General features: G+C 42.3%; 2 protein-coding genes across 2 annotated transcripts in view; both read left to right on the forward strand.

Annotated features, from left to right (window-relative positions):
- The window catches only part of COL25A1 (collagen type XXV alpha 1 chain), a 324158-nt gene extending 317857 nt beyond the window's left edge, over positions 1 to 6301 (forward strand). Inside the window, exon 41 of the mRNA XM_055797890.1 lies at positions 406 to 6301. Within this exon, the coding sequence (XP_055653865.1) occupies positions 406 to 408 (3 nt within the window). The 3' untranslated portion in view covers positions 409 to 6301. The remainder of the gene's footprint in view (positions 1 to 405) is intronic.
- A 4532-nt stretch (positions 6302 to 10833) lies between these two features.
- ETNPPL (ethanolamine-phosphate phospho-lyase) lies at positions 10834 to 25521 on the forward strand. The gene is made up of 13 exons (XM_005238043.3): positions 10834 to 10964; positions 13243 to 13361; positions 13524 to 13683; positions 14570 to 14644; positions 16402 to 16495; positions 17482 to 17598; positions 19337 to 19419; positions 19926 to 20151; positions 21021 to 21175; positions 21922 to 22011; positions 22217 to 22347; positions 23267 to 23334; positions 24208 to 25521. The coding sequence occupies exons 1-13, from the start codon at positions 10873 to 10875 to the stop codon at positions 24337 to 24339; spliced, it is 1542 nt and encodes a 513-aa protein (XP_005238100.2). The 5' UTR covers positions 10834 to 10872; the 3' UTR covers positions 24340 to 25521.
- The last annotated feature ends 1023 nt before the right edge of the window (positions 25522 to 26544 follow it).

A 26544-nucleotide genomic window follows, 5' to 3' on the forward strand; every position in this document is an offset into this window, starting at 1 on the left:
CAAATATTTATATTGATCTCTTAGATTATTTTTCTGGGACACGTAGAACAGCAGTGCATCCTGTCTTTCTCTTTGCCTTACCTTTCTATTCTTCAGTACATTCTCTTGGCTGTTACATTGTATGCTAATGTTAACTGACAACACTATTTCAGTAAAGATTTAACCTAGGCAGTGCTAGATTTAAAAACAGAGATTTCAGACTAATCTAAATGGAAGGATACTTGTGTACATTTGAAAACATAAAGCATACATGAGACCCTGGGCGTGTTTATCTCTGAAGAATAGCCGGTGCTGAGGAAATAGCTATCCATATTTGCAACTCTGCTATATCTATGTATTTGGAATAGAAATTTGAAATAGAAATTTACTAATTTGATTAATCTGTATCTCTTTTTGTCTTTGCAGTGATGAATCTAACCTTACAAGCATGAAGTTGTGTATATAATGCTCCACTTTTTGTATTTATAGTTGAAAACTGAAAATTTGATTTTACAAGTCTGAGATATGTTTACATGTAGCTGCTTCTACTTGTTTGCAATAGTCCATGTGTACATCTTGTTTTCACTCATATCTGCAGTTAGATGATACATAACTGCAGGGTAAACCTGCAGAGATTCTCTCTCTAATGAGAGAGAGATATCTCAATACAAAGATCAATAAAAGAAATCTGATTATTTCTGTAAATTCTTATATTTTGGCTTGTGGACCTACATGGACAATGAGTTCCATGAACTAGTTTACAAGAAATTGTGACCAAATAAGAGCAAAATGCTATGAAATGTACTGTACCAGCTGCCGTTGGAGTTTACTGACTTGGCTTCCATGTCCATCTTAAACACTTCACTGATTCATGCCACCATATCTGCTTGTACGGACTAAAAGCATGAATTTGTGTGCCAAACCTGCTTGTTGTGTGATCATGTCACATACTAAATGGCTGCTCACAGTGACCTTTGATTCCAGCTTCTGAATTGTTTCCTTTTGTCATCTCAAGGGAGTCACACCATGGCTTATTGCTAAAAAGAGATAAACCAAAGGAGGATAGAAAAAGGCCTTGAATTTTTGGGGAATAGAGTTCCAACTGCAGGTGGATGGCTTCCAGTCTTGCGGGTCACTTGGTCCCTTTGATCAAAGAGGGTCCTGCCTGTTAATCAGCGTCGGTTTGCCTTGCACTGCTCATGGTTGTGAAGACATTCACGATAGGCCCTGTCGAGTCCTTAATCAAGAAGGAAAGAAGTTTGAAGAAGAAACCAGACTTCTCTGTGGGTTGTTTGAAAAGGTTACAGAGGTGCTGCAAGGGATCATTTGATGGCAGACACCACCTGAGACCAGAAGCTTCTCAACCTTGTTCAAGGATGGACAGAGTATGTACTCTGCATATTGTGTTTTGGGACTGCTGGAGGAAAAAGCATTCTTGTGGCGGGGATGAATTGGAACATCCTCCAGAGGAGGAGGATAATGGAACTGACCAGAGACATTATGTACCATGGTGTGGTTTTCAGGTGATTCAGTTTAAATTACACAAATCTAGCTGAACTTCTTTGCAGAATTTTGGAAGCTATGGTTAATTTTGTTACCTTTTCCCATAACTGTTGCCATAAAGGATGCATTTCAATAATGTATTCAACATTTGGAGTGATGGTATTGAAGAAAATACTTCAAGCCACATGTTCATCTTGTTTCAGTATTAATGGTTTTTATTTCAGAGTCTTTGAAGCCTTTAAGTCTAAAAAGAAAAAAAAAAGAGTTTATGTTTGTATTTCACAGACTGATTTATTCATCTTGTTCCTTTTCTGCTGTTACAGTGACCTTAGTGGACATTATTACTCAAAAAACATTGGAGAGAAACAAGTCTGTGTGATTATGGCTGCACACTTGTCATCGCACTACACTGTTAAAGGTGTCGATACTTCTCCATTTCTGTTCAGATGACTAGCTTTCTAGAGAAACGTTGGCAACATTTTGCTTCCCCACTTTTTTTATTGCTTATTTTGTGCACATTTGTAGTTTTTGCCATGAAGTATTTTTTTCCAGTTTTGAGTCTTCATATGGTGCGCTGTAGTTAGTTTGAGAGACTAGTTTATGAGAAATGGTGCCATATTTGGCAGATGGAAATTCTTTTTATATCACTTCTGTTCCTAGTGTATAGCAGGATGATCACAAACTTCTTTAGTTACTTTTCCTGAGTTGTCTTTCATACGTAGACCAAAACTGAAGTTGAAGACAGCCTGTCTCCATCCATGTGAAGGCACCTTGCCCTTCATGGAATACATATTTTTCTTTGCTCCATCATTTCTGAATCATGAGAAGATGGGGACCTGCTGTGGTTGCACTTTTTGTATTGCTTCACAATCTCAATCAATGGAAATGCCACTATAATGCAGTCTTTCACTTTGCTAAGTCTTTACTGTCATTTTGGTATATCAGAGACAAAACCAGCATTTCATAGGGGAAGATCTTCCACAGATTTTTAAAACTAAGAATTAGTTTAGTGGCCTCCATCTAGTAGTACCTTATTAATAAAAACAAAATTCCAGCACTATATAGATATATATACTGAATTTATACATATTTTTACTGATCAATTCCATCTTTCCAAAAATAAGCAAGTGTTCATAGATACGAGGAAAAATTTCTTTGCTTAAATTTGCAGACGTGCAAGTATCAACCTGTTTCAATAATCATGATACAATAGTAAAAGCCTTCATGTGGCATAGACTGAATGTAAAACGTTAATAATCAGAGTGCTACAGCAGTAATGTGAATGAGGGACTTTCCAGAAAGCGGACGAGTGGAGCAGCATGGAAGTCCTCCAGCTTGGCAGTTTCAGTCTGCTTGTTTAAGAAGCGCTGCCTCAAAAAACAACTGGCTGAGGAGCAAGCTGCCCACCTAACAAAAGTGAGTCTCTTATGCCTATGTCCTGACTTGGCACATTTGGCTAGGTATATTATAGACATGATGACTAGTAGTTGAATGTTTTTTATAAAATATCGAATACTGGCAATCATACAGTAAGATGAAATATTTTTTGAATGTCCTCAGAGTATTCAAATGCAAAATCAAGTAGAATGTTTATTATCTGGCTAGGTGTTTTAGCAAATCCATACCGAGACTGTCCAGAAACACAACTCATTTAAGAAATAGCAACAAGATAAAGAGCTATTAAATGCATGCTGTTATTAGCACTTTCATAGTTTTTAAATTTCTGTATCTATATTTTTAAGCTGTCCTCGTAGCATCCCTTTCTATATGAATCAATAAAGCTAGCAGAACCTTGGTTCATGATTTCTTCATTCAGAAAATACAGACGCTACTGTTAAGTGTTAGTCAAAACTCAGTTTTCTTTTAGCACCCTGACACTGAGAACTGCTGAAGAAATACTTAAGCACCTTTATTCAGTTTCTTTTCTGTCTTGTAAATTAATTTCTTTCTTTAACTCCTGCCAGGTAGGAATACTTTTTTTCCCCAAATAATCTAACTGAATTTTTTTAAACTTCTGTATTGTTCAATATCATGAAAGGTTCATTCCATTTAAATGACCATGGGTGAACAGCAGATAAACAATTAAATCTGACAAGCTAAACTACATACATAGCTTTGACATTAAGATTTGCATCTCAAAGATTGATTTGAAATGAAACCTAACAGTATCTAGAAAAGTGGCATGTTCAGTACAAGAAAACAAAATAATTTAGTTTAATGTTTCATCAAGAAAAGCACCCTGTGAAGACTTGCAACATGTTTATTTTGCTTAAAAAGCAGCTATTTTTGGTGCTAGTATATCTTTTCTCTTTTGACGGCAAAGCTACAGTTTGAAACACCTGTGTGTTGTTGTATCTTTTAGTAGCATTCCTCCAAATAGATATGATTTATTTTGTTTAGTTTGTGACAGGAACAGTAGTTCCTCTACCAGTCTTTTCAGTGGTAGAAATGTGTAGTGGTATTAGTCTACACAGTTTCTATATCCCTGACTTTTCAGGTATAATTAATTCTTGTTTCTTTGAGAGTTTTCAGTATTTGTTTCATACCAAGTTTTGTAATCTGTTACTGCAGTGTGCTATAACCATATTGTGCAGAAGTCCTGCTACAGAAGCAGCAAGTCTTTTAAGCACTGTATGGAATATGTCTGACATACATGGTCCTTGTCTTCATATTCATAGATTAGCTATGGGGAATCTTTCTTTCAGGATGCTTTGGACACCTTTTTATTTTTTCCTGAGGTAAAGCATGAAAAGTTAATTCATGGAACAATGATACAATGTATTTTTTGACTTATATTTTTATTTATTGCTGATTTTGATGTCGTGTTCTGATAGTGTAGCAAAGCAGAATGACACTCTTCATCCAGCTATTTATATATTCTTTTAGTGTACTGTGTCAGTAGTATGAATGACTTTCAGAATCATCAAATCCATATACCTGCACATGTGTAAAGTACAGAGCTGAAGAAGGGAAAATTCTTAAGATTGATGTGCAGTGCGGAAAGATAGCATTGGCTCCACTGAGCACTACCCTTGTGGAAGAGTGCATGTGAGCATCAATTACCCAGTTACACCAGCGGAAAAGACAATGCAACCCCAGTGGAGATAAGCAGACCTCTGTTCCTTGTGGGAAGGTGGTGCTGCATAAGGCTGGGGGCCGTGTTGTAAGATGTGGTTTGGATCCTGGATCACGTTAGGGTTTGGAGAGAGTTGTCCCACTGACCACCACAGAACAGGGATTGTAAACCTGGGCTCAGCCACGCAGGGCTCTTCACTTGGCTGTGCATCCCTTTCCCCAGCAATGAAATGGGAAGAGCGATGCATCCTTCCCCTGCAAAGCGCAGTGGGATGTGCAGAAGGAAGGACCCAGGTATTGTGCTTAGTAGCAAGGGGAATATTATCAACTTCAGCAGTGTGGTTTTGCTTACATCAGGACCACTTCAGCGAGTAAAAACTGCAGAGATCCTCCCAGTCTATTGAATGGGATCAAGATGTTCAAGGCATGCAGAAGCAGACCTTTCCTTTCAAATTTCCCAATCTCTGCCACTTGACCATCTTAAATTACATTTTTTATTCTCTGTATTTTACCTAATGAGAGACTTACATTTTCATACTAAAGAGTCACACAAAACACTAACATCTGCCAAGAATAGTGGCAGTCTAATTTTTAGTCACTGCAAAAAATTATTCAATTTCAGTGACCAGAATTAAAACTAACATCTGATTAATGTTACCCCCCTTTGTGCAACTTGTTTTTGTGGATTTGAATGTTACTGTAATGTACAAAGGAAGGTTTTCTTGCACCCTCTGTTATTGAAGTATTTTACATGGTGGTTGGATTCATTAAATGCTGTTAGAAACAAGTGCCTGCCACCATCGCTTCTGACAGAATTTGAAAAACATACTCCACAAAACAAGTAGAGTTTGCATTAAAAAAAAAGGATTTGGAGTGTTGTTTTTGTTTCATTTTGGTTTAAAATGCATCCAATTATCAATGCTGCTTGGAAATTGAATTTTCTTTGGAAAACAGGGGGCCTTAACTTAACCTGGGACCGTTAGTGTTTTACTTGTTTCTATTTAAAAAAGAAATTGTATGAATTTCCCAGATACCATTGGTACTTGCACACTTCTCTGAAGTATTATGAAAAGTTGGGTTGGTAGAAGAATGTTTTACATATCGTTAACATATATGTGGATATTCTTATATTATTGTACATGTTTGGGAAAGTATCACACAACTTTTAAAATGTCACTAAGATGTATGTATCTGACTTTTTCCTTTGGAAAATATTATATATTTTTATTTGTATTTTTTACTTTTTTAAGTTCATTAATATGTGCCGTTATTTTTGTATTGGAAATGGTCTCATAAATGCAGTAGAAGAGAGAAAAATACAAAGTAAGGTAATTTGGCAAGCATTACAATGCTTGGGGGGAAAAACACATGGGTCAGTATCATATTATCAATACTACAAATATTCCGAGTGTCTTAGCATTGTAAATATGTCACGAGACCTCTTTTGACAAATAGTGTAAAGAATTGCAAGGTTTTAATCACCCATTTTAATTTGTTATTAATTACCACTTTCTTGTGGCCTCTGGTCTTGACTTAATTGAACCCGATCAAACAGCATGCTTTTGTTTTTATTATTAAAATTTCTCCTTGTTTTTCGGTTGAATACTGTTTTGTTTTCTTTCAGTTTTGTACTTCGGGTTTTGTTTCTTGCTTGTGAGAAGTTGATCTTCAGAATTATTTTTACACTATTTATGATTTATTTTCATAATGTAAAAAGTGTGTAATTATTAAAATATTAATCCAACCGTTGGTGCTGATTTTGCATAGTTATAAAGTTGTTAGTGTAGGTGCAAAAAATTGTTCTAGTCTGTCTGGATTGGAAAAAATGTGTGCTGCACTGTGCTAATCTGTAGTCTGAAATCTGGTGCAGGTCCTGTGAGTCAGTATTTACAAAGACGCAAAAATCAGGGCCTTTGCAACCTGTTCCATTTTCCTACAGTGTGCAATAAAACAAAAACCCACCTCACTCTTCCTACTCTTAATGTGTCTTCTCCCTTCAAAGTCAAGTCCATTAAGTCATCTTTTTGTAAACAGGCCGCTCAGGCTTCGGGCATCCACAAAAGTAAGGAAGGAAGAAGCTTTGCTGCAGACCAGAGCCTTTCCTTATGCTGGAAAAGCTGCAAGGATCTATGTATTAACCAGAAGTCAAAACTGTTGCTTAGGCCCGTCCATAGGCATCCTAGGATCCAAAGAAATAAAGCTTAAAATCACCAGTCTCCCCCTTCTATAATACTGAAGGTGAAAAATTAACCGATCCAGTTTGTTCAGAAAAGACAGTAATTATTGCAAAATGGTATATTTTCAAGTACCCTGGTCTAAGAAGACATGTATGTGCAGGGGTCTCTTTGAACAAAGGACTTTCTTTGAAAAATAAAACATTGGGCAGCAACTGTAATCTCTCCAAAATGTTATTTAAACGTTTGGGTTTTCTAAATCCCAAAATATTTTAGACAAACAAAACACTTCCCATTGTTTCCCCTTCCTTCACCTCCAAAATATAGTCACTCTAGGCTAAGAGAGAGAATGAGCACCGCCAGGGTTTAACTTCTGTTCTTGACTCTTGGCAATGTTCATAAATGTTTGTTAGTCTTACCTAGTTCAGGTTTTAGATTCTTGGGGGAACTGAAAATAGCTTTTCTCCGTTTCCCAGATGAGGTACTTACAGGTTAACATGCCCAGCATCCCTGAGGAAGCACCCGGTGACACCGAGAGCAGCCCCTGCTCTGCCATGCTGCACATATGTCCATATGCATATATATACATTAAATATATATATATATGACCTGTAGTGTTCAGGGAAATACTGTACACAAACCTCCTCAGAAATCGCAGTCTCCCTGTGTATAGTGTAGATGTACTCAAGCTGCTTTAGTTTGTCTCTGAGATCAAAGGTGGACACAGCTCCTGTCACATCAACCAAGATGCAGGTTTTTAATGTGCTTACACCAAAATGCAATGTTCTATAATTAATAAATATCCTGATTACTTTTTCTGTGTGCAGGTTACAGCTTGACTGAGTTTTCCAAGCGCCCACACTTAAACCAAGCAGTCAGGAGCTCTCGCTGGATCACCTTTGTCTGGCTGCTCCCACCTGGAGCTAACAACTACCTAACAACTTTTTTCAAGGTTTTAGGAGCTCTCTTCTCTTTGGCGTCTTAAGATTGTTGTGAGGTAATTAGTTCTGGTTGAGATAAAGCTGACAAAAACAAATACGACCAAAACAAAATTAATAATCTAAAATATCAATTTTCACTATTATTTCAATTAGCTTGTGTCAGAAAGATGTGCATAAAATAGATTTGCCATTTAAAAACCTGGAATTGCAAACACTACTGGTTCATTCTTGACAAAAATTATTCAGGACCCAGGGAGCATGCGAATGGCTCTGCAAGGTGATGCTGCCTTGAAACCCAGTAAGTAACATCATCTTGCCCTTTTCTGCCTTCCCCTTTAAAGGCCTATTTAATTGGCCTGTTTAACCCAATTAACAGACCCTGCGCTCAGCTGGCTCGGACTGCTGGACTGATCACCCCATCAATGCACAGGCAAGTCCATTCCCCTTCCAGCGCGCATGCCAAGCGGCTGGCTATCCCTGAGAAGCTGCAGCTGGGTATGGTTTGTTCATCTTTACCTTTCTGCACTGAAACAGGTCTTGAGCGCAGATCATTTTCCGCTGGCCACCCGTAGTGCTTCTCAGGATGCACCAGCAATACATTGCTTTTCAGAGGTACAGTAACTCCTTAAACAGTTAAATAGGGAGACAAAGGCACCTTACTTGGATACTTTGAATAGTGCTTAGAAATACTTACTCCTTTTCATCATTTGTGCAGGAAGCCGGGCTGCTGGTTGCTGGTACCCTGCCAGGACTAAGCCCTTAAACGAGTGTGGAAAAGATCAGTTAAAATTTTCAGAAAGCAAACAGAGCAGGACTGAGAAAACTGTATGGTTTGGGATTTTTAAAAAACCACAAGTATTTTGAAAAGAAAGGAACTATATCGGGGAGAAATAGCTGCTTGTATTTACTCCTCAGCATTACGAGGGCAAGTGAAAGAAGCGGGGGAAGTCTAAAAAAGCCAAGTGACAAGGTGCAGGAAAGCCCTGTGTCTTGAGCAGGCTCTCTCTGCTAATCGGGGCAGGGGGAGACCTCTTCTGCTCTACGTCAGACCTGGCAGGCTGGCTTCTGCTGACGTTATCAAAAGTGTGTGCAAAAACTGTGAGCTAAGAGCAAGGGACAGATATTTTCTTGATTGTTAAGCCTCTTTCCATGGCTGTGAAGGAACAGGGAAGCAACCCTGCCCTTGCCCTGCCGCCCATTCTAACAAGGTACTTCACCTACCACTCTGAGCTTTCCTGATGAAGTTTAATATTAATTCAAGTAGTTATTAACCTAGCTGTGAACAAACTATCTTTTGCTGAGCCTGGAACAAAAAGGTCTGATACAAGTAGGGCTGCTGCCAATTCGTGCTGGCAAAGGATTAGAAGCACAGCGATTTGCATGTGCCTTAAATCTCTTTGTGGTCCAGGGTTTCTGTGAGAGCAAGACTGGGCAGGTGAGCGTAAACAGCTGAAGTTTTTCAGTGTTAGTGTTCCCAGCAGCCCCGGAGGAGGGACGAGGCTGTGCTTGGCACTGACAGAGGGCAGGTACTAGCTGGGTGCAGGAAAATCATCTCTCCCGAAATGCTTTCAGACTCAGACTCACATGCTGCCACTCACTGCCTTGGCTCTAGCCTTTCTTTATGTTACTCTTTCAAAGGGATTGCAGTTATGTCCAGTATATAACGTGTACAACTTGAACTACATCTGCCCTGTGCTAAATATCATTTCCCAGCTTTCACAGATGGGCAAAATGGAAAAGCGTTTGCTGACAGCATTCCTGACAGGCTCTATCCCAGGCTCAACTCGGATGTTAGCAGATTTAAATGCCTGTTCTCTTCTTGAGACCCATGAATGAACCTCATCACTGCCTGTATGATACTGCCCTAGCTGACAGCTTTGACACCTTCATGTCTTTTGAGGCCATCCCTTCTTCTGCCTGGATGAGGCACCGAAAGCAGGCAGCTGCTGTCTCTGCTGGGGTATAAGAGGTGTAGCTGCTGGTGCCTCCTACTGCTTCTGCTGCATGGCTGATTTGATGAGGCAAGGCTTCTGATGCAGCAGGAATGCAGGAATGTGAAAGCTGTGGAGTTCCAAAATTAACACTGTCTGAAGAAGCTCAAGAAAACGGCTGTAGGAAAAGAAGTGCTTGACTAGAGAAGCAGAAAGGCAGATATAAAAAAATGTAAAAATCAGGAGGTGTGTTTCTTCCATCTGCAAAATTTGGGATGAGATACTGGATACTGATCTAGAAAAGACAAGTATCAGCAAGGGGAATTGTGTGGCTTTACATAAGCTCTCTGAAAACTCTTCCAAACACAGAGCTGCAGGTGGCACAGACGAGCTGCAGATGGGCAGCAGGGAGTAGGTGCAGGTTTTGCTGCTGGCTGCCCATGCAGCTCTCGAAGCAGCCTCCAGCCGAGGAGCAGGGGGCATCATCCATGCGAAGGGGAAGGTAAAGCTGAGGTGCTCTATCAGCAGCTAAACTGGTCTGAAACACAATGCCTCTGGATGTGAGTTCTGCCATTCTTCCCCATGAAATTGTCCCCTCTTTTTCTTACGGGCTTTGACGTCCAGTGAGATGGTCATCAAGGGGAACCATGAAGAAATAGAATCAAAGGATCGTTTAGGTTGGAAAAGACCTTTGAGATTCGTCTGTAACCCAGCACTCCCAAGTCCACCACCGAGCAGGCAAATCACTTCTACATTGGCGTAGTGGTTAGAAGGAGCTCATGGGACAGGTTATACTTAGGTCTTGCCCAGGCCAAAAAGGGCATACCGATACATCAGGGCACCAGGGCTTGAGCCCTTTTCTACTTACATGTCTAAAAACACAGAAAACCATGCTCTTACTAATTTGCTGCGCTTTACAAGAAATACAGGTACTGGCTTTGATGGATGGATGTGAGTACACCTCAGCCTACACTCATGACCAGGTTCCGACAGAGAAGGAGCTGTGAAGATCTTTCTGTTATGACCCTAATTCTGATTAAATCAGCCGCTCGGTGCCCCCCAGGAGGATGTCTGCAGCAGAAGCGCTTTGCCCACCGTAAGCACACCGAGCAAAGCCGCGCCTGGCACTGCCGGCCCGGCCCCGCCCCCGGTCCCGCCCCCCGGCCGAATAGGCCCAAAAATGGAAGGGGAAGGCGGGGCGAGCAGGGACTGGGCGGGGCCCGACGCCGGCATAAGAGGCGGGGTGTCCCCAGCGCCCCCAGCAGTGCCATGCCGAGCCGGGCGGGGCAGGGCAGGGCCGGGGCGATGGAGGAGCGCTACAGCAAGGCGGAGACCCTCGCCCTGCGCAGGAAGCACATCGGGTAGGGGCGGCGGGGCGGATGAGGACGTGGACGTGGACGTGGACGTGGACGTTCTGTGGCGGCTGCACCGGCCCCCGGCGGTGGCGGCGGCCCTCACGGCGCCGGGGAGCCTCTCCGGCCCCGCGTGGGTCCGTGCACGACCCGTCATCTCCGCTTGCCAGACCCGTGTGCCACCTCCAGCTCCCGGGGGGGGGGGGGGGGGCGGGGGTAATGCCGGTGCAGCCGTTACAGCGCAGCACGTCAAACGCTGCTTCGCTGCTGCTAGCGGACCCGCGCAAGCCGCCCGACCGTGGTGCCCGGCGTCCGTCTGAAACGCGGCGGTGCGGGGTCAGGGCTTGGGGTCCGTGAGCGACCTGCCCGCTGCTGAAGAACGGACGCCTCCGTGGGGTGAGGCTGAGGGGTCACTCAGCCGGGAGCGCCCGGGGCCGTGGGGGACGAGCGCCGGCAGCCGCCGCCGTGTGTGCCGCCCGGGTCTGGCCTCGGTGGGTGCTGCCGAGTGACAAACGAGTGCGGATTGTTAAAAGCAGTGCTGGCTGCTGAGGGCGTTAGAGGTGTGTGGCATGTACAGGGGGCGCAGCAAAGGGTCACAGAAGTAGTGCCCTGGCGCGGTGTGCGGGGGGGGATGGGCGGGGGGCAGCGCAGGATCCCTTCCCTGCGCAGGGACTGTGAGATCCACCGTGCCGGGCGTGCAAAAAGAAACTCACTGAGCGAGCTGACACCTGTTAGAAGAAAAACACCGTAGTCAAGAGATGGCAGATGATGATGATGATGTGCGCTGCTTTTAAAGCGTACCAAATAGCCTTGGGAAAGACCTATGCAGTGGGGCTAGAGACTGTCAGAAAGTGAACTAACTTCACTTTCTAGGGGTCCCATACGGGCTTTACAAGTTCATAATATCAATATACCCAACAATAACTCTGTGACTGAGTTAAACACAGGTCTTTCCAGGTATCTGAGGCCATATAAACATTACTAAAAGTTCAGAAGACTTTATTCCCCTCAGTAATAACATCCAACGTAATTACATAGCTGGCATGTACTCCAAGGTGTGTGTGGGGGGGGATAAAGTGTTTAAGGAGTACTTTGTATAATTTTACAAGGAGCCTGAGTTTTGCTGGAAGCCGGTGTGATTTAGGTGCCTATAAAAAGCTGCTTTTAAAGATTTTATTCCAAAGCAAGCAGGATGAGATAGTGAGATCTTTAGGACCCGCAAGGCAATAATGTGGTGTTCTTGAGTGTGACCTCTATACGGTACGGTCAACCATTGTGTGATGAACAGTGATGATATAGTATAAAACAAGGCTTAACAAACTTTGTTTTATTCACAGCAAGATAATTGGCCATTGTGCTGGTTTTGGGTGGGATAGCATTAGGTTTCTTCATGGTAGCTGGTATGGGGCTATGTTTTGGATTTGTGCTGAAAACACGGATGCTGTAGTCGTTGCTGAGCAGGGCTTACAATGAGTCAAAGCCTTTTCTGCCTCTCGCCCCACCCCACCAGTGAGTGGGCTGGGGGTGCACAAGAAGCTGGGAGGGGACACAGCCGGGACAGGTGACCCCAGCTGACCAAAGGGATATCCCATACCATATTTCATCATACTGAGCATATAAAGCTGGAGGAAGAAGAAGGAAGGAGGGGCCATTCAGACTTGTGGCATTTGTCTTCCCAAGGAACCGTTACACATGATGGAGCCCTGCTTTCCCGGAGGTGGCTGAACCTGCTGATGGGAAGAAGTGGAGGAGTTCCTTGTTTTGCTTCTCTTGTGTGCACAGCTTTTGTTTTACCTGTTAAACTGTCTTTATCTCAGCCCACAAATTTTCTTACTTTTACCCTTCCAGTTCTCTTCCCTGACCCACTGGGGCGAAGGGAGTGAGTGTGCGAGCAGCTGTGTGGTGCTTAGTTGCTGGCTGGATTTAAACCATGACAGCCATATACGTTCATAAGGCATGTAAACAAACAGCTACAGCCTAGAAATGCAGCAGGACATGGAAGGACTTGCAGTCACTGTGCTCCTGGGAAACCACTTGCAGACAGAATCATGCTTTGAAAACACCCTCATTAAAGACCTACTTCTGTTCCCACTGTGTTTGGGGAGGTGTGCAGAGACTTTTTAATTTCAGCACCATCCTGACCACCATCTGAAGTGCTCAAGAAGCTGTTTGCAGAGGGAGGCAGTTGTCTCCAGAGCTGCAAAAGATCAACCCCCTCAACACCCTAAGGAGGGGGAACAACTGTGAAAACTAAAATGATGTTAAAACGTTTTTTGGGTTTTTTTAGGCCTTCCTGCAAAATGTTCTTTGCCAAGGACCCTCTGAAGATAGTGCGTGCTCAGGGCCAATATATGTTTGATGAGAAAGGAGAAAAATATTTAGACTGTATCAACAACGTTGCACATGGTAAGCAGTTTAACTTACAAGTCTGCTTCTATTCCTTCATTTCTAATGGGGATCAGAACACACTCCTCCCAAGTGATGATGTTCACATTGCTTCTCCGAATCTCCTTGTGTGGTTCAATAGCTGACTGCTTGCTAGTAATAACTAATTATTTTCTTCTTTAGTCGGTCACAGTCATCCAGAAGTGACAAAGGCTGCAACAAAACAAATGGAACTGCTCAATACAAATTCCCGGTTCCTGCATGACAACCTTGTTCATTACGCGCAGCGTCTTACAGCCACCCTACCCAAGAAACTCTCTGTTTGCTATTTTGTTAACTCTGGGTATGTCTGAATATTTTTTTTCCATTATGACTGTTTTGCTTCTGTTTGGGATGGACACTTGGAAGGGCTTGGTCCAAACCTTACTAAGTAGGACTTAACTACTAAACAACAAAAATATTTCTAGTACTGATTGAAGGATCCTTCCCATGTGCAGCTGTCATATTTAGTGTGATGGCTCAAGGAAGGAAAGCCAAAACAAGAAACTGGTCTGCTGAATGCTATGCAAAAAAAAAAAAGGGGGGGGGGGGGGGAAGCAGGAAAAGGAAATTAGACTGCAAATTGGTGAAATGTTATGTGCAGATCGGTGCATGCTATCGGTAAACTGGCATATGACCTTGGAAATGAGTAGTTTTCTTTAGGCAGTCCATTTAGTCTGTGATCACTTCTGTTGCCAGAACAGACAACCTGCAGGCGCTTGTGAGCAGAGGGGCTGCTATGGGTCAGGCTTTAAGTATGAGTACCTGTCCAGGGAGCAGATTTGCGTTCTCTGCTGCCTGATGGTGCAAGCGCTGGGGAGAATGGAGCTGTTATGGAGGGTGGGAGATGGGGCTGGCAAGCTGTTGCTTTTCAAGGGTTTGTGGCTGCATTGCACTCCCGGCTGCAAAGCAGTCTCATTTGTACCAAGAGGAGGTAAATGTCTACGAGCACACTGGGGGAGGGAAAGAAAGCATCTCTTTGTTTGCTATTTATACAAAGAGCTGTTTCTTCTTTGCCCTTTTACAGACATTCAGTCTCAACCTTAGCAATGTAGTATGTATAGTACCAGAGCCTGCTGCGTTGATTTATTATATATCCATTAGTCCCATGCCTCCTCTTCTCTGTCAGAATACCACTTTAATTGGAAGTGCTTCCTCACTGTTTGGTGGCTGTATCTGGTATTATGCAGGTCTGAAGCAAATGATCTTGCTTTACGACTGGCTCGGCAGTACCATGGGCACCAAGATGTGATCACCCTTGAAAAGTAAGTACACAGAGTAGCTTATGTGAATGTAGCCAGAAACTCCTGCCTTTACTTCAGAAGCGATTTTTCAGCAACCCCCTGCTGTTTGTACTCACTGCCTGCTGAAAGAAAAGCTTTGTTGCTGTCATACTAGAACAGGTCAGGAAATCCCTTTTCTACATTCAGATAAACACAAGTTTTGAAGATCTCTGAAAAAGAAGCTTGTCAGGCACCCCAGAAAGTCAATCACCTGTTACAGGGTATTTCCCACAGAGACTTCTAGAGCAATTCAGGCCAGAGACTTGAATGTTGGTTTTCAACACCAGTGAGTGGTTTGGCCACTGGGCTGCTCTGGAAAAGGGCTTTCTGTTTGTCATGCTCTGCTGGACATGTTTCTTTTTGTACAAATAAATGTTCAGTGGTCAAGAAGAAAGATCCTGTAGCTCTGCAGCGGTGCTGCACTGATGCACCACTCTCCTCCAGTGAACGCAAGTACACACAAAACCAAGCAGCTCCAAAATTGGGAGACACCGAGAGGGCTGTCAGCCGTGGCTGACCACATCTCTGTGTTTCCCTATCCTAGATGCAGCTGTAGAGTTAGTTATGTGCTGCAGGGCTGGATCTTCTTAGGCTGTGATTAGCAAGTCCAGCCAGAGCAACTGCAAGAGCATGTGTCTCTGAATGGCACAAAGCTGCTTTGACCCAGCCGTGCTCAGATCCCTTTTAGCCCTCCTTGACTCATGTGGCCAAGATCTGGAACCACTGAGAGCAGCTTCTGTCAGGAGAAGCTGAGGATGGAGCTGGCTCTGTCACTGTTTCACTGCAACATCTTGTCTTTCTGAACACGATGGGGTATTTCTTTGCCATTGTCCCAAGGCTCTGTAGGCTTTTGCCATAGCTACCATTCCAGTCAGGGTGGGCTTTCTGTCTTTTCTTTGTGTCCTTTGGCAGATTTTGTTGACTGGCTAGTAGAAGGGTGTAAAGAAGACAAAGGAATGCAAAACTGTCCTCTCTACCCCCTGTGTATGCTACTGTGAGATTGTGATATGTCTTTGATATGGTTTGAGGTTCCCTTCACTTCAAGTTTATGGCTGAATGAAAGTGTTTATTGCCTGAATGAAGCTGCTACATGCTTCAGTCTCAAGAATCTGTTTCCTCATTTTTAAATTAAATTGGTCTCCGTCGTAACCAGCTTTTGCATACTCTGCAATATAAAAGTTTTATATTCATACATTAATCCTTATCCTGAAAGTGACTTCTGCCAGACAGTCTAGCCTGCAGGGCCTTCAGGGCAGGCAGTGGTGTGCTGCTGCTGCGTAAGATCCTCACCTTCCAGTGCAATGCACACTCTTGAGAGTCTCTGCAACGGTGTTGGGGTCTTGCTTGCAAAGCTTAGATTGGCTGGAGTGGGGCCCACAAGCTGGAAATGAGGGAGCTGGTCTCACCCTTTAATTGCTGGGTAAGGCTGCTAGGGAAGCCACCTTAGAGGCAGTGCAGTCCAAGAAACATCACCTTGGTCCATCCCCATGCTGGCACTTAATTTTATGCAAGAAAAATACCTCCTGGTTCCAGTCTTGCTGGTGAATTAAAGTCAACAGCAATTGCATATTGCCTGTGAGAGAAAGACAAAGAGTAAATTAAATCAAGATCCCTTCACAAACAGTGCTACTGTGTTGCAGATACAGTTGCTTATTCTGGACTATTTATGGGCACGGTTGTAAATTTAGCTCTTCTGTACATTTGGTGAAAAATGACTTCAATATTTAACACTTATGCAGTGCTTACCATGGCCATGTTACATCTCTGATTGACATCAGTCCCTATAAATTTAATCAGCTGGGAAAGGACAGAAAGAAGGAGTTTGTGCATGTGGTAAGTGTGTTTTTTTGGTTTTTTGTCATTTTTATGCCTGTTATGCAACATATTGAATTACCCACTTCTGGTGTAAATACACTTTCATTCCGTTTTGCTGATGCTAGAGTACATGTACTTGGCTGTGTGTCAGTGGATTAAACACAGCAAAATTGTTTGCTTTTGGATTTCTAAGAAGTTATTCAGCTGTGAGACTGACTTCCTTCATAGCGCTACAAGTTTCCTGAGTCACTGCACTGTGTAGTTACACAGTTGGAAGAACTTAGCCAGTATCTGTTGTGTTGGCTTGTCTAAAGATACGCAGGACAGGCTGCTTCCAAAAACTGGCAAGGCAGACCGCACAAGTTCACACAGATCTGGGTATAGAGCTCATGGGTGTCCAGCTGAGTGGGATACTGTTTGATTTTCAGCCTGAACTTACAAAGACAAAAATCATTCACAGTCCAGAGATGTACACCAAGCAGGTCTTTCCTATCTAGGCCTCCTTGTGTTAACCACACTGCCGAAGTAGTATCTACGTTTTTATACCACTGCCTTTCTCTTATTTACTGAACATCTCCCGACTCTGTTTGTAGAGGCTTGAAGGTGATACAGCTTCATACCATGACTTGGATGCTAGAATGGAAAACCCCATTCTCCACTTGCAGAAATGGATCTTTCTGCAGAATCTGAAAGGAGATGATGGATGAGGGCTCAGTATTGTGTCTTAGGGGAAGAGGAGGGGTGGTCTTGAAAGGTGATGAGGTAGACAATGCCTTTTTCAGCAGCTGCATCCAGTAATGTTGAACACATCACAGGGCTGGATTGAGTTTAAGCTCCTGTAAGCATTTTTGCAATTCCATGGAGAAATTCAGGCTGTAATAACTCCTATTATCCACCTGTGTGGAAAGACAAAAATGCAGAGCAATAGGAAAGCACATAAATATTTCATAGAAGGATGGGTTTTAAAAGAAAAAAAAAAACCAACAACATATTGGTCTTTTCAGGCTCCTTCTCCGGATATCTACAGAGGGAAATACAGGGAAGATTACCCAGATCCAGCAAGTGCTTATGCTGAAGAGGTGAAAAAGATTATTGAAGAAACACAGAAGAATGGACGCAAGGTGTGTGGTTTGTGCTCTAGAAATGCTGAGGCTTCATCTATGAAGTGTGGCATGGGGGCATGAAACAGGCAACTAAGGACACGTTTCTTTACTTGGTTTCCCTTGCCTCACCCCACCCCCCACCTTCATTTTCCTATGGTGGGTTCTGTGTTCAAAATGAGTCATTTTTCTACCTGACACTCGTATCATAATTTTTCTAGGCATCAATGAAAGGATCAATAATAGTTGTAAACAAGACGATAACAACCAAAGCAGTTTAATTTCCTATTTTATGCATTGAATCAGTAGATTGTAAATGTGTTAGGGCAAGCTGATAAACTACGTCACAAATTCTAGCAAGGATATATAAAAGTCTCCAGGACATGGAGAAAATATGCTAGATAAAATCTTCATACTGGATTTCTGAGTCTAGTAGCTTAATATAACTTTGGAGTCATCTAGAAAGGTGAACCTTTCAATCATTTACAGTATGACCTTGATAAAAACAGACAGTGGCTGAACAGGTTTACCTAAAGTATGTATTAATATTTTGTATGATGGCATTAGTGTTTTGAGACATGAAGGGCTTGATCCAAAGCCCACTGAAGTCCCAGAAGACTTCAGTGGAGACTGGAACATGTTCCCTTCTAGTCCAATGGACTTAAGTCACTCTTATTTTAGTTTCTTTATCAACTTTTTTTTGTTCTCTACTAACGGATAGTTTTGTGTTTTTCTTCCCTTGTTTCCTTTCTCTTGCATATTTCTTAGGTTTTGGTGACATAGATCTGTGGCAGGACAAGTTGTGCTAAAGGCTAAGCCTCACATGCTATGGGAAGCTTCGTACTCTTTGGCCATAGCATGCCTCTTCAAATATAATGTACGGTTCTTTACACGTCACTGCTCAGCCTTGTTTCCAGGAAGACTGCACCAGCCCAGAGAGACCTCTTGATGCTCAGGGAGGGTTCACAAGTGGTGTGGGGATGCAATCCCTTAAATAGCAGACTTATGCTGAGACTTTGGGGTAATATCGTATCTCTGCTGCATAGACCTCTGCTGTTGACAAGAAACAAAATTTTGATGTTCCAGTGTATCTGATCTGCTGCTCTTCCCCTTCCTGACTTGAAATAACTTCTTTTTCATTCCTAGCAACTGGACTTATTTCACCTATAGAGTTTTTCTCCTCTTTTGTCAAGTGCCTCATGCTGACATTTTACTTGTGTAGTTATTTGCATTAGGCAGAGGTGCCCAAAGCATAGCCTCAGGTCATCTTACAGTTCAGCTTCTACCCAGCTATGCCTGGTGTTCAGGGTTGAACAAAAAAGCTGATCACCACCTATGCCCATTACTGGAGAGCCTTGGCATTAAGCAAGTTATTAACCTTCTGGGAAAAATGGCAAACACTGCTATGTGTCTCCTGTAAATTGACATTTGTAAATAAAATTACAGTGCTCCCGGGAGCCTGATCCAAGGTCCACTGATACCAGTAAGTGTCTTCCACTTTAACAACTGTAGGACTAATGGAGGTCCTTGTATTCCCATCGGGTTGCAAAGGTGGCCCTGGCTACTGCAAATTTGGGCACCCCAGATTACAAAATGAATAAATTCTTTAGCCATAGCTGTTCTCAAGAGCCCTCAGATGTCCAACCCATTGCGTGATTAAATTAAGGCACACATTTAAACATTTATTTCTAGACTGTTAGATGTTTGTGCAAAGGCCAAGTAGATGAACACAGCTCTCACCTGCATTTGTTTTTTGTAGATTGCTGCCTTCATAGCCGAATCCATGCAGAGCTGTGGAGGCCAAGTAATTCCACCTGTGGGATATTTCCAGAAAGTGGCAGAGTACGTACATCACTTCAAAAGGGCACAACTGGAAAATTAACCAAAGAAACAGGTTCTTTACTATAGGCTTATCCAATCAATTCAGCTATCACCCTCTCTTGTTCCTGGCTATCTATGGTTCCTTTCTACTTTTTGAAGACCATGATTCCACTTCTGTTTTTTTATTGAACATCAGCTGACTAATTGTTTTTGGCTGGATAATTGTCTTTCCTTTTCTATCTTTATTCCTCAGGCCATAAGTCTGATGGAAGATGAAGTTGAACCATCATAGATATAACCCTGCAGTACCATTACAGTACCTCTATTTTGCACCAAAATACCAGATTATTTTTTTTCTTAACGTTTAGCAAACTAAAATGTTTGTCAATTGAAATAGCTATAGCTGTGTTTCAGCAACCTGGTCTCACACTGGAGAATTTCTGTAATACAAACTGCCTTGTCCAAGATTGCCTACCCAAGGCATGTACCGCAGAACTAGTCATTCAAGCTGTTCTATTTGTTTTCAGGTACGTGCGTGCCGCAGGTGGGGTGTTCATTGCTGATGAGGTCCAGGTTGGCTTTGGCAGAGTTGGGAAGCATTTTTGGGCATTCCAGCTGCAAGGTGAAGACTTTGTGCCAGACATTGTCACCATGGGAAAGCCCATTGGCAATGGCCACCCTATGTCTTGTGTGGTCACAACAAGGGAAATTGCTGAAAGTTTTGGTGCTTCTGGACTGGAGTATTTCAATACAGTAAGTTTGTAGGTGAAGGCTTGCCTTTTTTTTTTTTTTTTTTTTTCTTTTGATCTGCATTTAGCAATTAGAAGTTGTTCAGGTGATTCAGCTAAACTCTGCATCCATCACTGCATCATGTTACTAAGAGCTTGAGCCAACCTCCATCTAATATCTAAAAGCAAGCTGTGAAATATGCTCTGTACCAAGTGGTGTGTCTTAATATGGACCAGCATTAGCTCTCTGGCAAGTCGTGCATCCCAGCTCACATCCATACAGATAAATTCTTCCTTACTTTTCCCTCTCCCCACTCCGAAATGTTGGCCATGTAAAATTTCACTTTCTGGGACAAGCTGTGTGCTGGTGGGGCTCCTGCCCTTGCAGGCCTTGGTCTGCTTTGTCACCTAACAAAACAGTGACCCTTTACCAGGAAACCCGAGCTGCCTGCATGCCACAGAGGAGCAGCTTTCTTTACACTGAGTCCTCTTTCTGCTCCTTTGACTAAGCCTTCTTCCCAGCTATCGTGAATCTTCCTGCTTTCAATGGAGTTTATACCCTCCAGTTCAAGAAATACCAGACCTATCACCCACTGCTCTTCACAGGAGCATTTTGCCTGCACATGCAGTTAGCAAACCATGAGAGCAGACTGAATGCTTCAGCTGTGAAATCTTCAGATTACTGAAACCTGAAGAGGAGGCCCCAGCCTTGGGCCTCTCACACTTCCCAAAGCGTGATAGATGGTGCTCCACAGCCTACACAGCACAAAATCCCCACCTCCTCAAGCTTTCCTTACAACATGCCAAGCAGGAGAGGGCAAGTGAAAACCATGTGGATAGACACAGATGAATGTTTCTGATGGGTTTTGTTTTCCTATCTGTCTTTACTATCAGTTTGGAGGCAATCCAGTGTCTTGTGCTATTGGTTTGGCTGTGCTGGAGATAATAGAAGAAGAAGATCTCCAAGGAAATGCTACACGAGTAGGAAATTATCTCCTGGAGTTGTTGGCTGAGCAAAAGGAGAAACATCCCTTAGTGGGAGATATCAGGTGGGTGCCTTGCAGCAATGTCAGAGAAGAAGAATAACTGTGCTAGAAAAATCAACAAGTTTGGGGTGAGGGGAACGCAGAAACATTGGCATCATTATGCTGCACCTCATTTTTTTTAAAAAATCGACTACCCAAAACTGATACTGCAAGACAGTGTATTTTTCGAAAAACTTGTCCATTCATCTGCTTAGTTAGGTTTAAGCGTAGCCACTGAAAAGCTCTGTGACAAAGCAGGAGAAAGAGCCATCTGCACAGAATAGCCCAGTTGTCAGCACACTGTCGGGATGATGGTGACTTTGTCCAAATCTCTGGTCCATTTCATTTGGAGATGTTAGTGTGGGCTTTCCTCATCTCGTGTTACTACCATGATAACTGCCTTTTGGTTTTTAAGGGGGCATTGGGTTGTGGGGTTGTTCTTAGTTCTGGTTATTTGTATTCCACAGCTCCTTGACTTGGTTTACAGGATAAGAAAGTTATTCTGTCATTCTTAACTGGCCATGTAGCCTTAATGAGCCAGCTAAATTTATTTATTCAGAAATATCTGTTATCCCACTTATCATCCAAAGTAGCCAGTGCCAAAAGATGAGAAGAGAGGAAGTCTCCTCTCTTTCCTGCTTCTTCCTCACTTGCCTCCCAGGGAAGGGAACTGCAGTTGTTAGAAACAGGTTTTGCATTTGCAGTAGGAGGCTTGGGTTACTGACACTGGATTTCACTTGTCTGTATTTTTTTTTTTTTCCCTGTTCCAGGGGTGTTGGACTGTTTGTAGGGGTGGATCTGGTGAAAGACCAAGAAAAGCGAACACCAGCCACTGCTGAAGCCCTTCATCTCATTTACAAGTAAATGGTTTTTAAAGACTACATGCAGTGATTAAACCCATCTAATATTCCCCAGCAGTTAGTCATTAATTACAGTTTACATTTGTGTAGTTTTTGGTACCATAGTAAAACAAAAGCTTCAAAATCAAACTCATCCTGAAAGATCTGACAGGACACATTAAAGTTTTATACCTCTGTCTAACACAGATGTTTCCTCTTTCCACAGGCTGAAGGAGCATCACATCCTTCTTAGTGCAGATGGACCCCACAGAAATATACTAAAATTTAAACCACCAATGTGTTTCACAATGGAAGATGCAAAACATGTAGTGGAGACACTTGATGAACTTCTCACAGGTATGCATGCTTTAGTGCTCAAAGGAATACTCTGTTAATTTTCCAAGTGACTCGTTAGAAACAGCAGCCACCATAATCTAGGCCATTACATGCAAGAGAAAGTAATCAATTACATTTCTTACCACTTGTCCAAACTGCTGTTCTTAACACAAAGTCTTACAAATAAATAAAAAATCTCATATGTACTTTATCCAAACTTTTAGGCAAAATCCTGCTCTTGATCCTTTCTCTCACAGACTTGGTGTTACTACACATTTCTGGTCACATATGCTACATGTTAAGGAGCAAATATATTAATTCAGCACAGGCCTGAAAAACACTGCTGAAACACTGGTGAAACTTTCCATAGTGTGCTCTACCTTTTTTGTTGTTGTTGTTGTTGTTGCTTTTTTTGGTTTGGGTTTTGTGGGTTTTTTTTCCTTTTAAACTGGTGTACTGGAACACAATTGTCTCACATTTACCCGGAAAGTTTTCAGGCTCTATTTATCTTCTACCTGGGGACCAATTCAGGGGAAAATAACGTCAGGTATACTGTTAGCGTAAGGACTTTCCGAGCCCATTCTACATTGAACATTCCCATCTCCTGAGATTGTAACAGCTGGAGTTAAGACTAGCATGAACCTGCTGGACAAAGACAGAATTCAGCTCTGAAAGGTCTAGCTGAACCCTCATGCTACAGTCAAGCTGCTAATTTCCTTCTTTTCTCTAAACACCTCCAAACTATAGTCATGATACCTTAATCACATTGCCTCAGAAAAATGTTTGGGGAAGTATTCATCATTCGTCACTTACTCTTCTGTGCTAAATGCCCAGAGGAACAGCCGATCAGGTATTTTTACTTCAGCCAGCTGTTAAATTGACTATGTGCTTACTTAACCCTGGATCTTTCAGATTTATTTATTTTCTTATTTTTTTTTAGAAATGGAAGAGGCAACTGGAATGAAGACAGAAAAGAATGCATCTGCGAATGCAGAGTGTAAAATAAAAGTATGTTTTGAATTTTTTTTAACTCTTATTCAGATAAGCATTTGGCAAAGCAAGTGTAAATTATTTTGGTAGGGCACACCCTCATTTTTGGTGGTGTGAATTGTTCTGCGCCTTGAAACTGAGCTCAGAGCATAACCTGCTACTAGAAGCCTGAGAGGATTGTGTTACTGGGGCAAATCCAAAAAGAGCTGAGTAATACAGACCTATGATGAGAAACATGTTATAGACAAGCCCCTCACTTTGTCTGCCTTGTGTGCAAACAAGACCAGCCAGACTCCGGGCTGCACAAAATTGCGAGCTCAGCAGTCAACAGTTTTACTAGTTCTAGGTATTGCATGCTACTGAGGGATATTTGGCTTTCTAAGCAAGCCTTCAGCCAGGAAGGTGTCCAAGTTTTGGGACAGTTCCAAGGATTTCATTCCCACCATTGCTTTTTGAGTATGAATGGCTAACAGGCATCCAAATTAGGACTTCATAGGTTACAGCCCCAGCTTTGGATAAATGATAGGTAATTTCTCACACCCTTAAAAACACATCACCCACTGTGTTATAAGGAAAGCTTGCTGAGCTGTCGCATGGTGAGTTTTCCAGTGATGCTGCGAATGGTGGGAAGGCAGTAACTCAGCCGTCGGGGGATGTAATAATTAAGGCAGAGACCCTAAGTATTGCTGGCTGTCTAGATTGTACTATATTTGGGATGCAAGCCTCCTCTTACAAACATTTGTACACATTCAGTTCCATTTCTTTCAAAGCTAAGAAGTTGTGCTGCTAAAGGAGGAGAGTCAGGCCAGGCTACTTAATGGCAACCAAGTCTGATGGCTGCCTGCTGGAAGACACGTACGTGCCTTCACTGACATGTCATTTCTGTTTCAGACAACTGAAGAGAGTTCTCAACCAGAAGGTGCAAATGAAACCATTGGCCATATGAATGGAGCTGCCTGCAGACAAGAAGATGGTCTTTATTCTAAAAACCACTCACTGCCAAGTGAAAGAATAAGAACATGAAGTGGGAAGGTTCCCTCATTCAGTTTGAATGTGTGTCCCAGTCTTGCTTTTGAGATGAAGAGTGCAATAGTCGGAGCCCTAGGATCTGTTTGAAGCCTAGTCCTACCTTCCATAAACTGGCTGAATTTGTATTAGCTATACATTAGGAGTTTAAAATACCTTTTCAGATATGAGAGCTGCACCATGTAAAATCTAGATGTGACCAAATGGAATATTTTGTGATATGCAAATACCTTGGTGCTGATGGCAGGCTTGACATAGGTACAGTACACAAACTCGGTGAAATCTGTGGATCTACCCATATTACACAGAATCTGAATTGCTTAACCACCATACAAGGAAATGTCAATCCTATCAATTTTAAAATTATATGCTTAACATGCTATTTTTACAGTATTTTAAATTTCAATATGTAATATTGAGATGTTAATTACTTCCCATGTTTTAATGGCTGAATTCACAAAACAATGCTTGAGAGAAATTATTATTATCTTCCAATGTAACTTAGGTCCTATGGACTATGTTGCCAGCTGATGTGAATTGGGGTAGCTTCGTTAATGTCAATGACACTCTACCAAGAGTTTACCACTGTGTGTGTAAAGAGAAGATGTTTATGCAGGGTATTCTCACCTTATGTTCAAAGAAAATGAAGAATCTGGATGCTGATTTTCTATGGGTAAAGGAACTTTTATAGGTAACTATTTATATGGAGTAAGATTTTATGAGTATTGTTTTTCCAAAAGTTTATATATGGAATACTCTCGGTCCAAAAAATAGGCAAGTAGAATAGACTTGGCTGACTTGCCTCCTTATCAGTGTTAAATTTCAACAAGAACACACAAGTCCTGCTTTTCTTTTTTTTAATACATGCACAACTCTATGCTATGGATGACACTGAGGGCTTTACAAATGGTTTCTACTTCAGAGGAAAAAAAAAAAGACAAAATGTATCTCCTCTTCAATTTTAATACCCTAAGTTCTGCTGTTTGTAATTGCTGCTAATGATCCTGCTGATGTGACTGGAAATTGAACACATTACCTAATTCCATGGTTTCCACGATGTGCTATATTAATATTGATGTTTCTGGTGTAACATTTTCCAACATCCTTAAGCTGGATTATTTTCTGTTTCATGATACTTGAATAATTCTTCCATCAAAATAAATCTCTTATTTGTAATTATTATGTCCTCTACAAAGAGGGGTTTTTTTGTTTTAATTTTATCCTCCCGGAACAGTTCTGATGATTATTCAGAACATAAATAGAGCCTGAAAACAGTTCAGTTTTGGTTGGGGGTTGTCTCCATGCCAAAGCAGAACTGGCCAGGCTGTGTTTCCCAGTGGCCCTCTGCTCTCGGCAGCTCTGAGCTTCCAAGCCAGATGTTAACTCAGCTGCTGCAACTCAGCCCTTGCTAACCGTGTACCAGGAATGATGTCTGAGGTCTTTTCCAACGTGAAACTATGCAAAGACCTAACGTGCTGTGTGTCCAAAGGCACAGCTTAGGTCACTCCCCTTATGAAATGGAGTGTGGCTACTTGCATTATACTTCATCTACTGCGTGCAGCAGCAGCAGCAGCAGCATGCGCTTCCCAGGAAGCAAATGCTTGTGCAGTTTATTGGAAGGGTTAAGCTCAAAGGCACACAGCCCACCAGTCTGTACTATGGCACTGACTGTTAGGGCAGGTCATTAATTTTCAAAAGCTTTCTACCTTTCCTGTCCAGGCTGTGCAATTCCTGGTTTTAGCCGTATTCTTCAGCCTCCACTCTAGCCCTTACATTCATCAGACACCTCCATAACCCAGTTCAACTCACTTAACCCTACAAGAAAAAAAATAAGGCCACACTTTTTTCCCCATTGGTTTTCTGCAAAGATAATGAACGTACTCACTGAGGAGGCCTGGGCCTGCACAGACCATGCAGCAGGAGGAAGAGGCAGTGGGGTGAGAGAAAGGCAGGACTCCATCCCAAGTGGGCATTCACATGCTGGAGTTTTAGTTGCTTTTATCTTCACTCTAGCTCATCATCCTACTGGAAGTGAAGTCAGGTTAATTTTATTGCGTTCTCAGTTTATCACTCTTTCAATCACTTTTATATTGCACGTTTAAGACTTTCAAGCAAACAGACTGGTTATGACAGCAGGAAAAGGAAGGATGGTGCTTGCTGCAAATACTGATGAAAGAGTGACGCTGAGTCTGAACCCACCAG

This window comes from Falco peregrinus, chromosome 2, assembly GCF_023634155.1.
Source record: "Falco peregrinus isolate bFalPer1 chromosome 2, bFalPer1.pri, whole genome shotgun sequence".
In the NCBI taxonomy this organism is placed as follows: domain Eukaryota; kingdom Metazoa; phylum Chordata; class Aves; order Falconiformes; family Falconidae; genus Falco; species Falco peregrinus.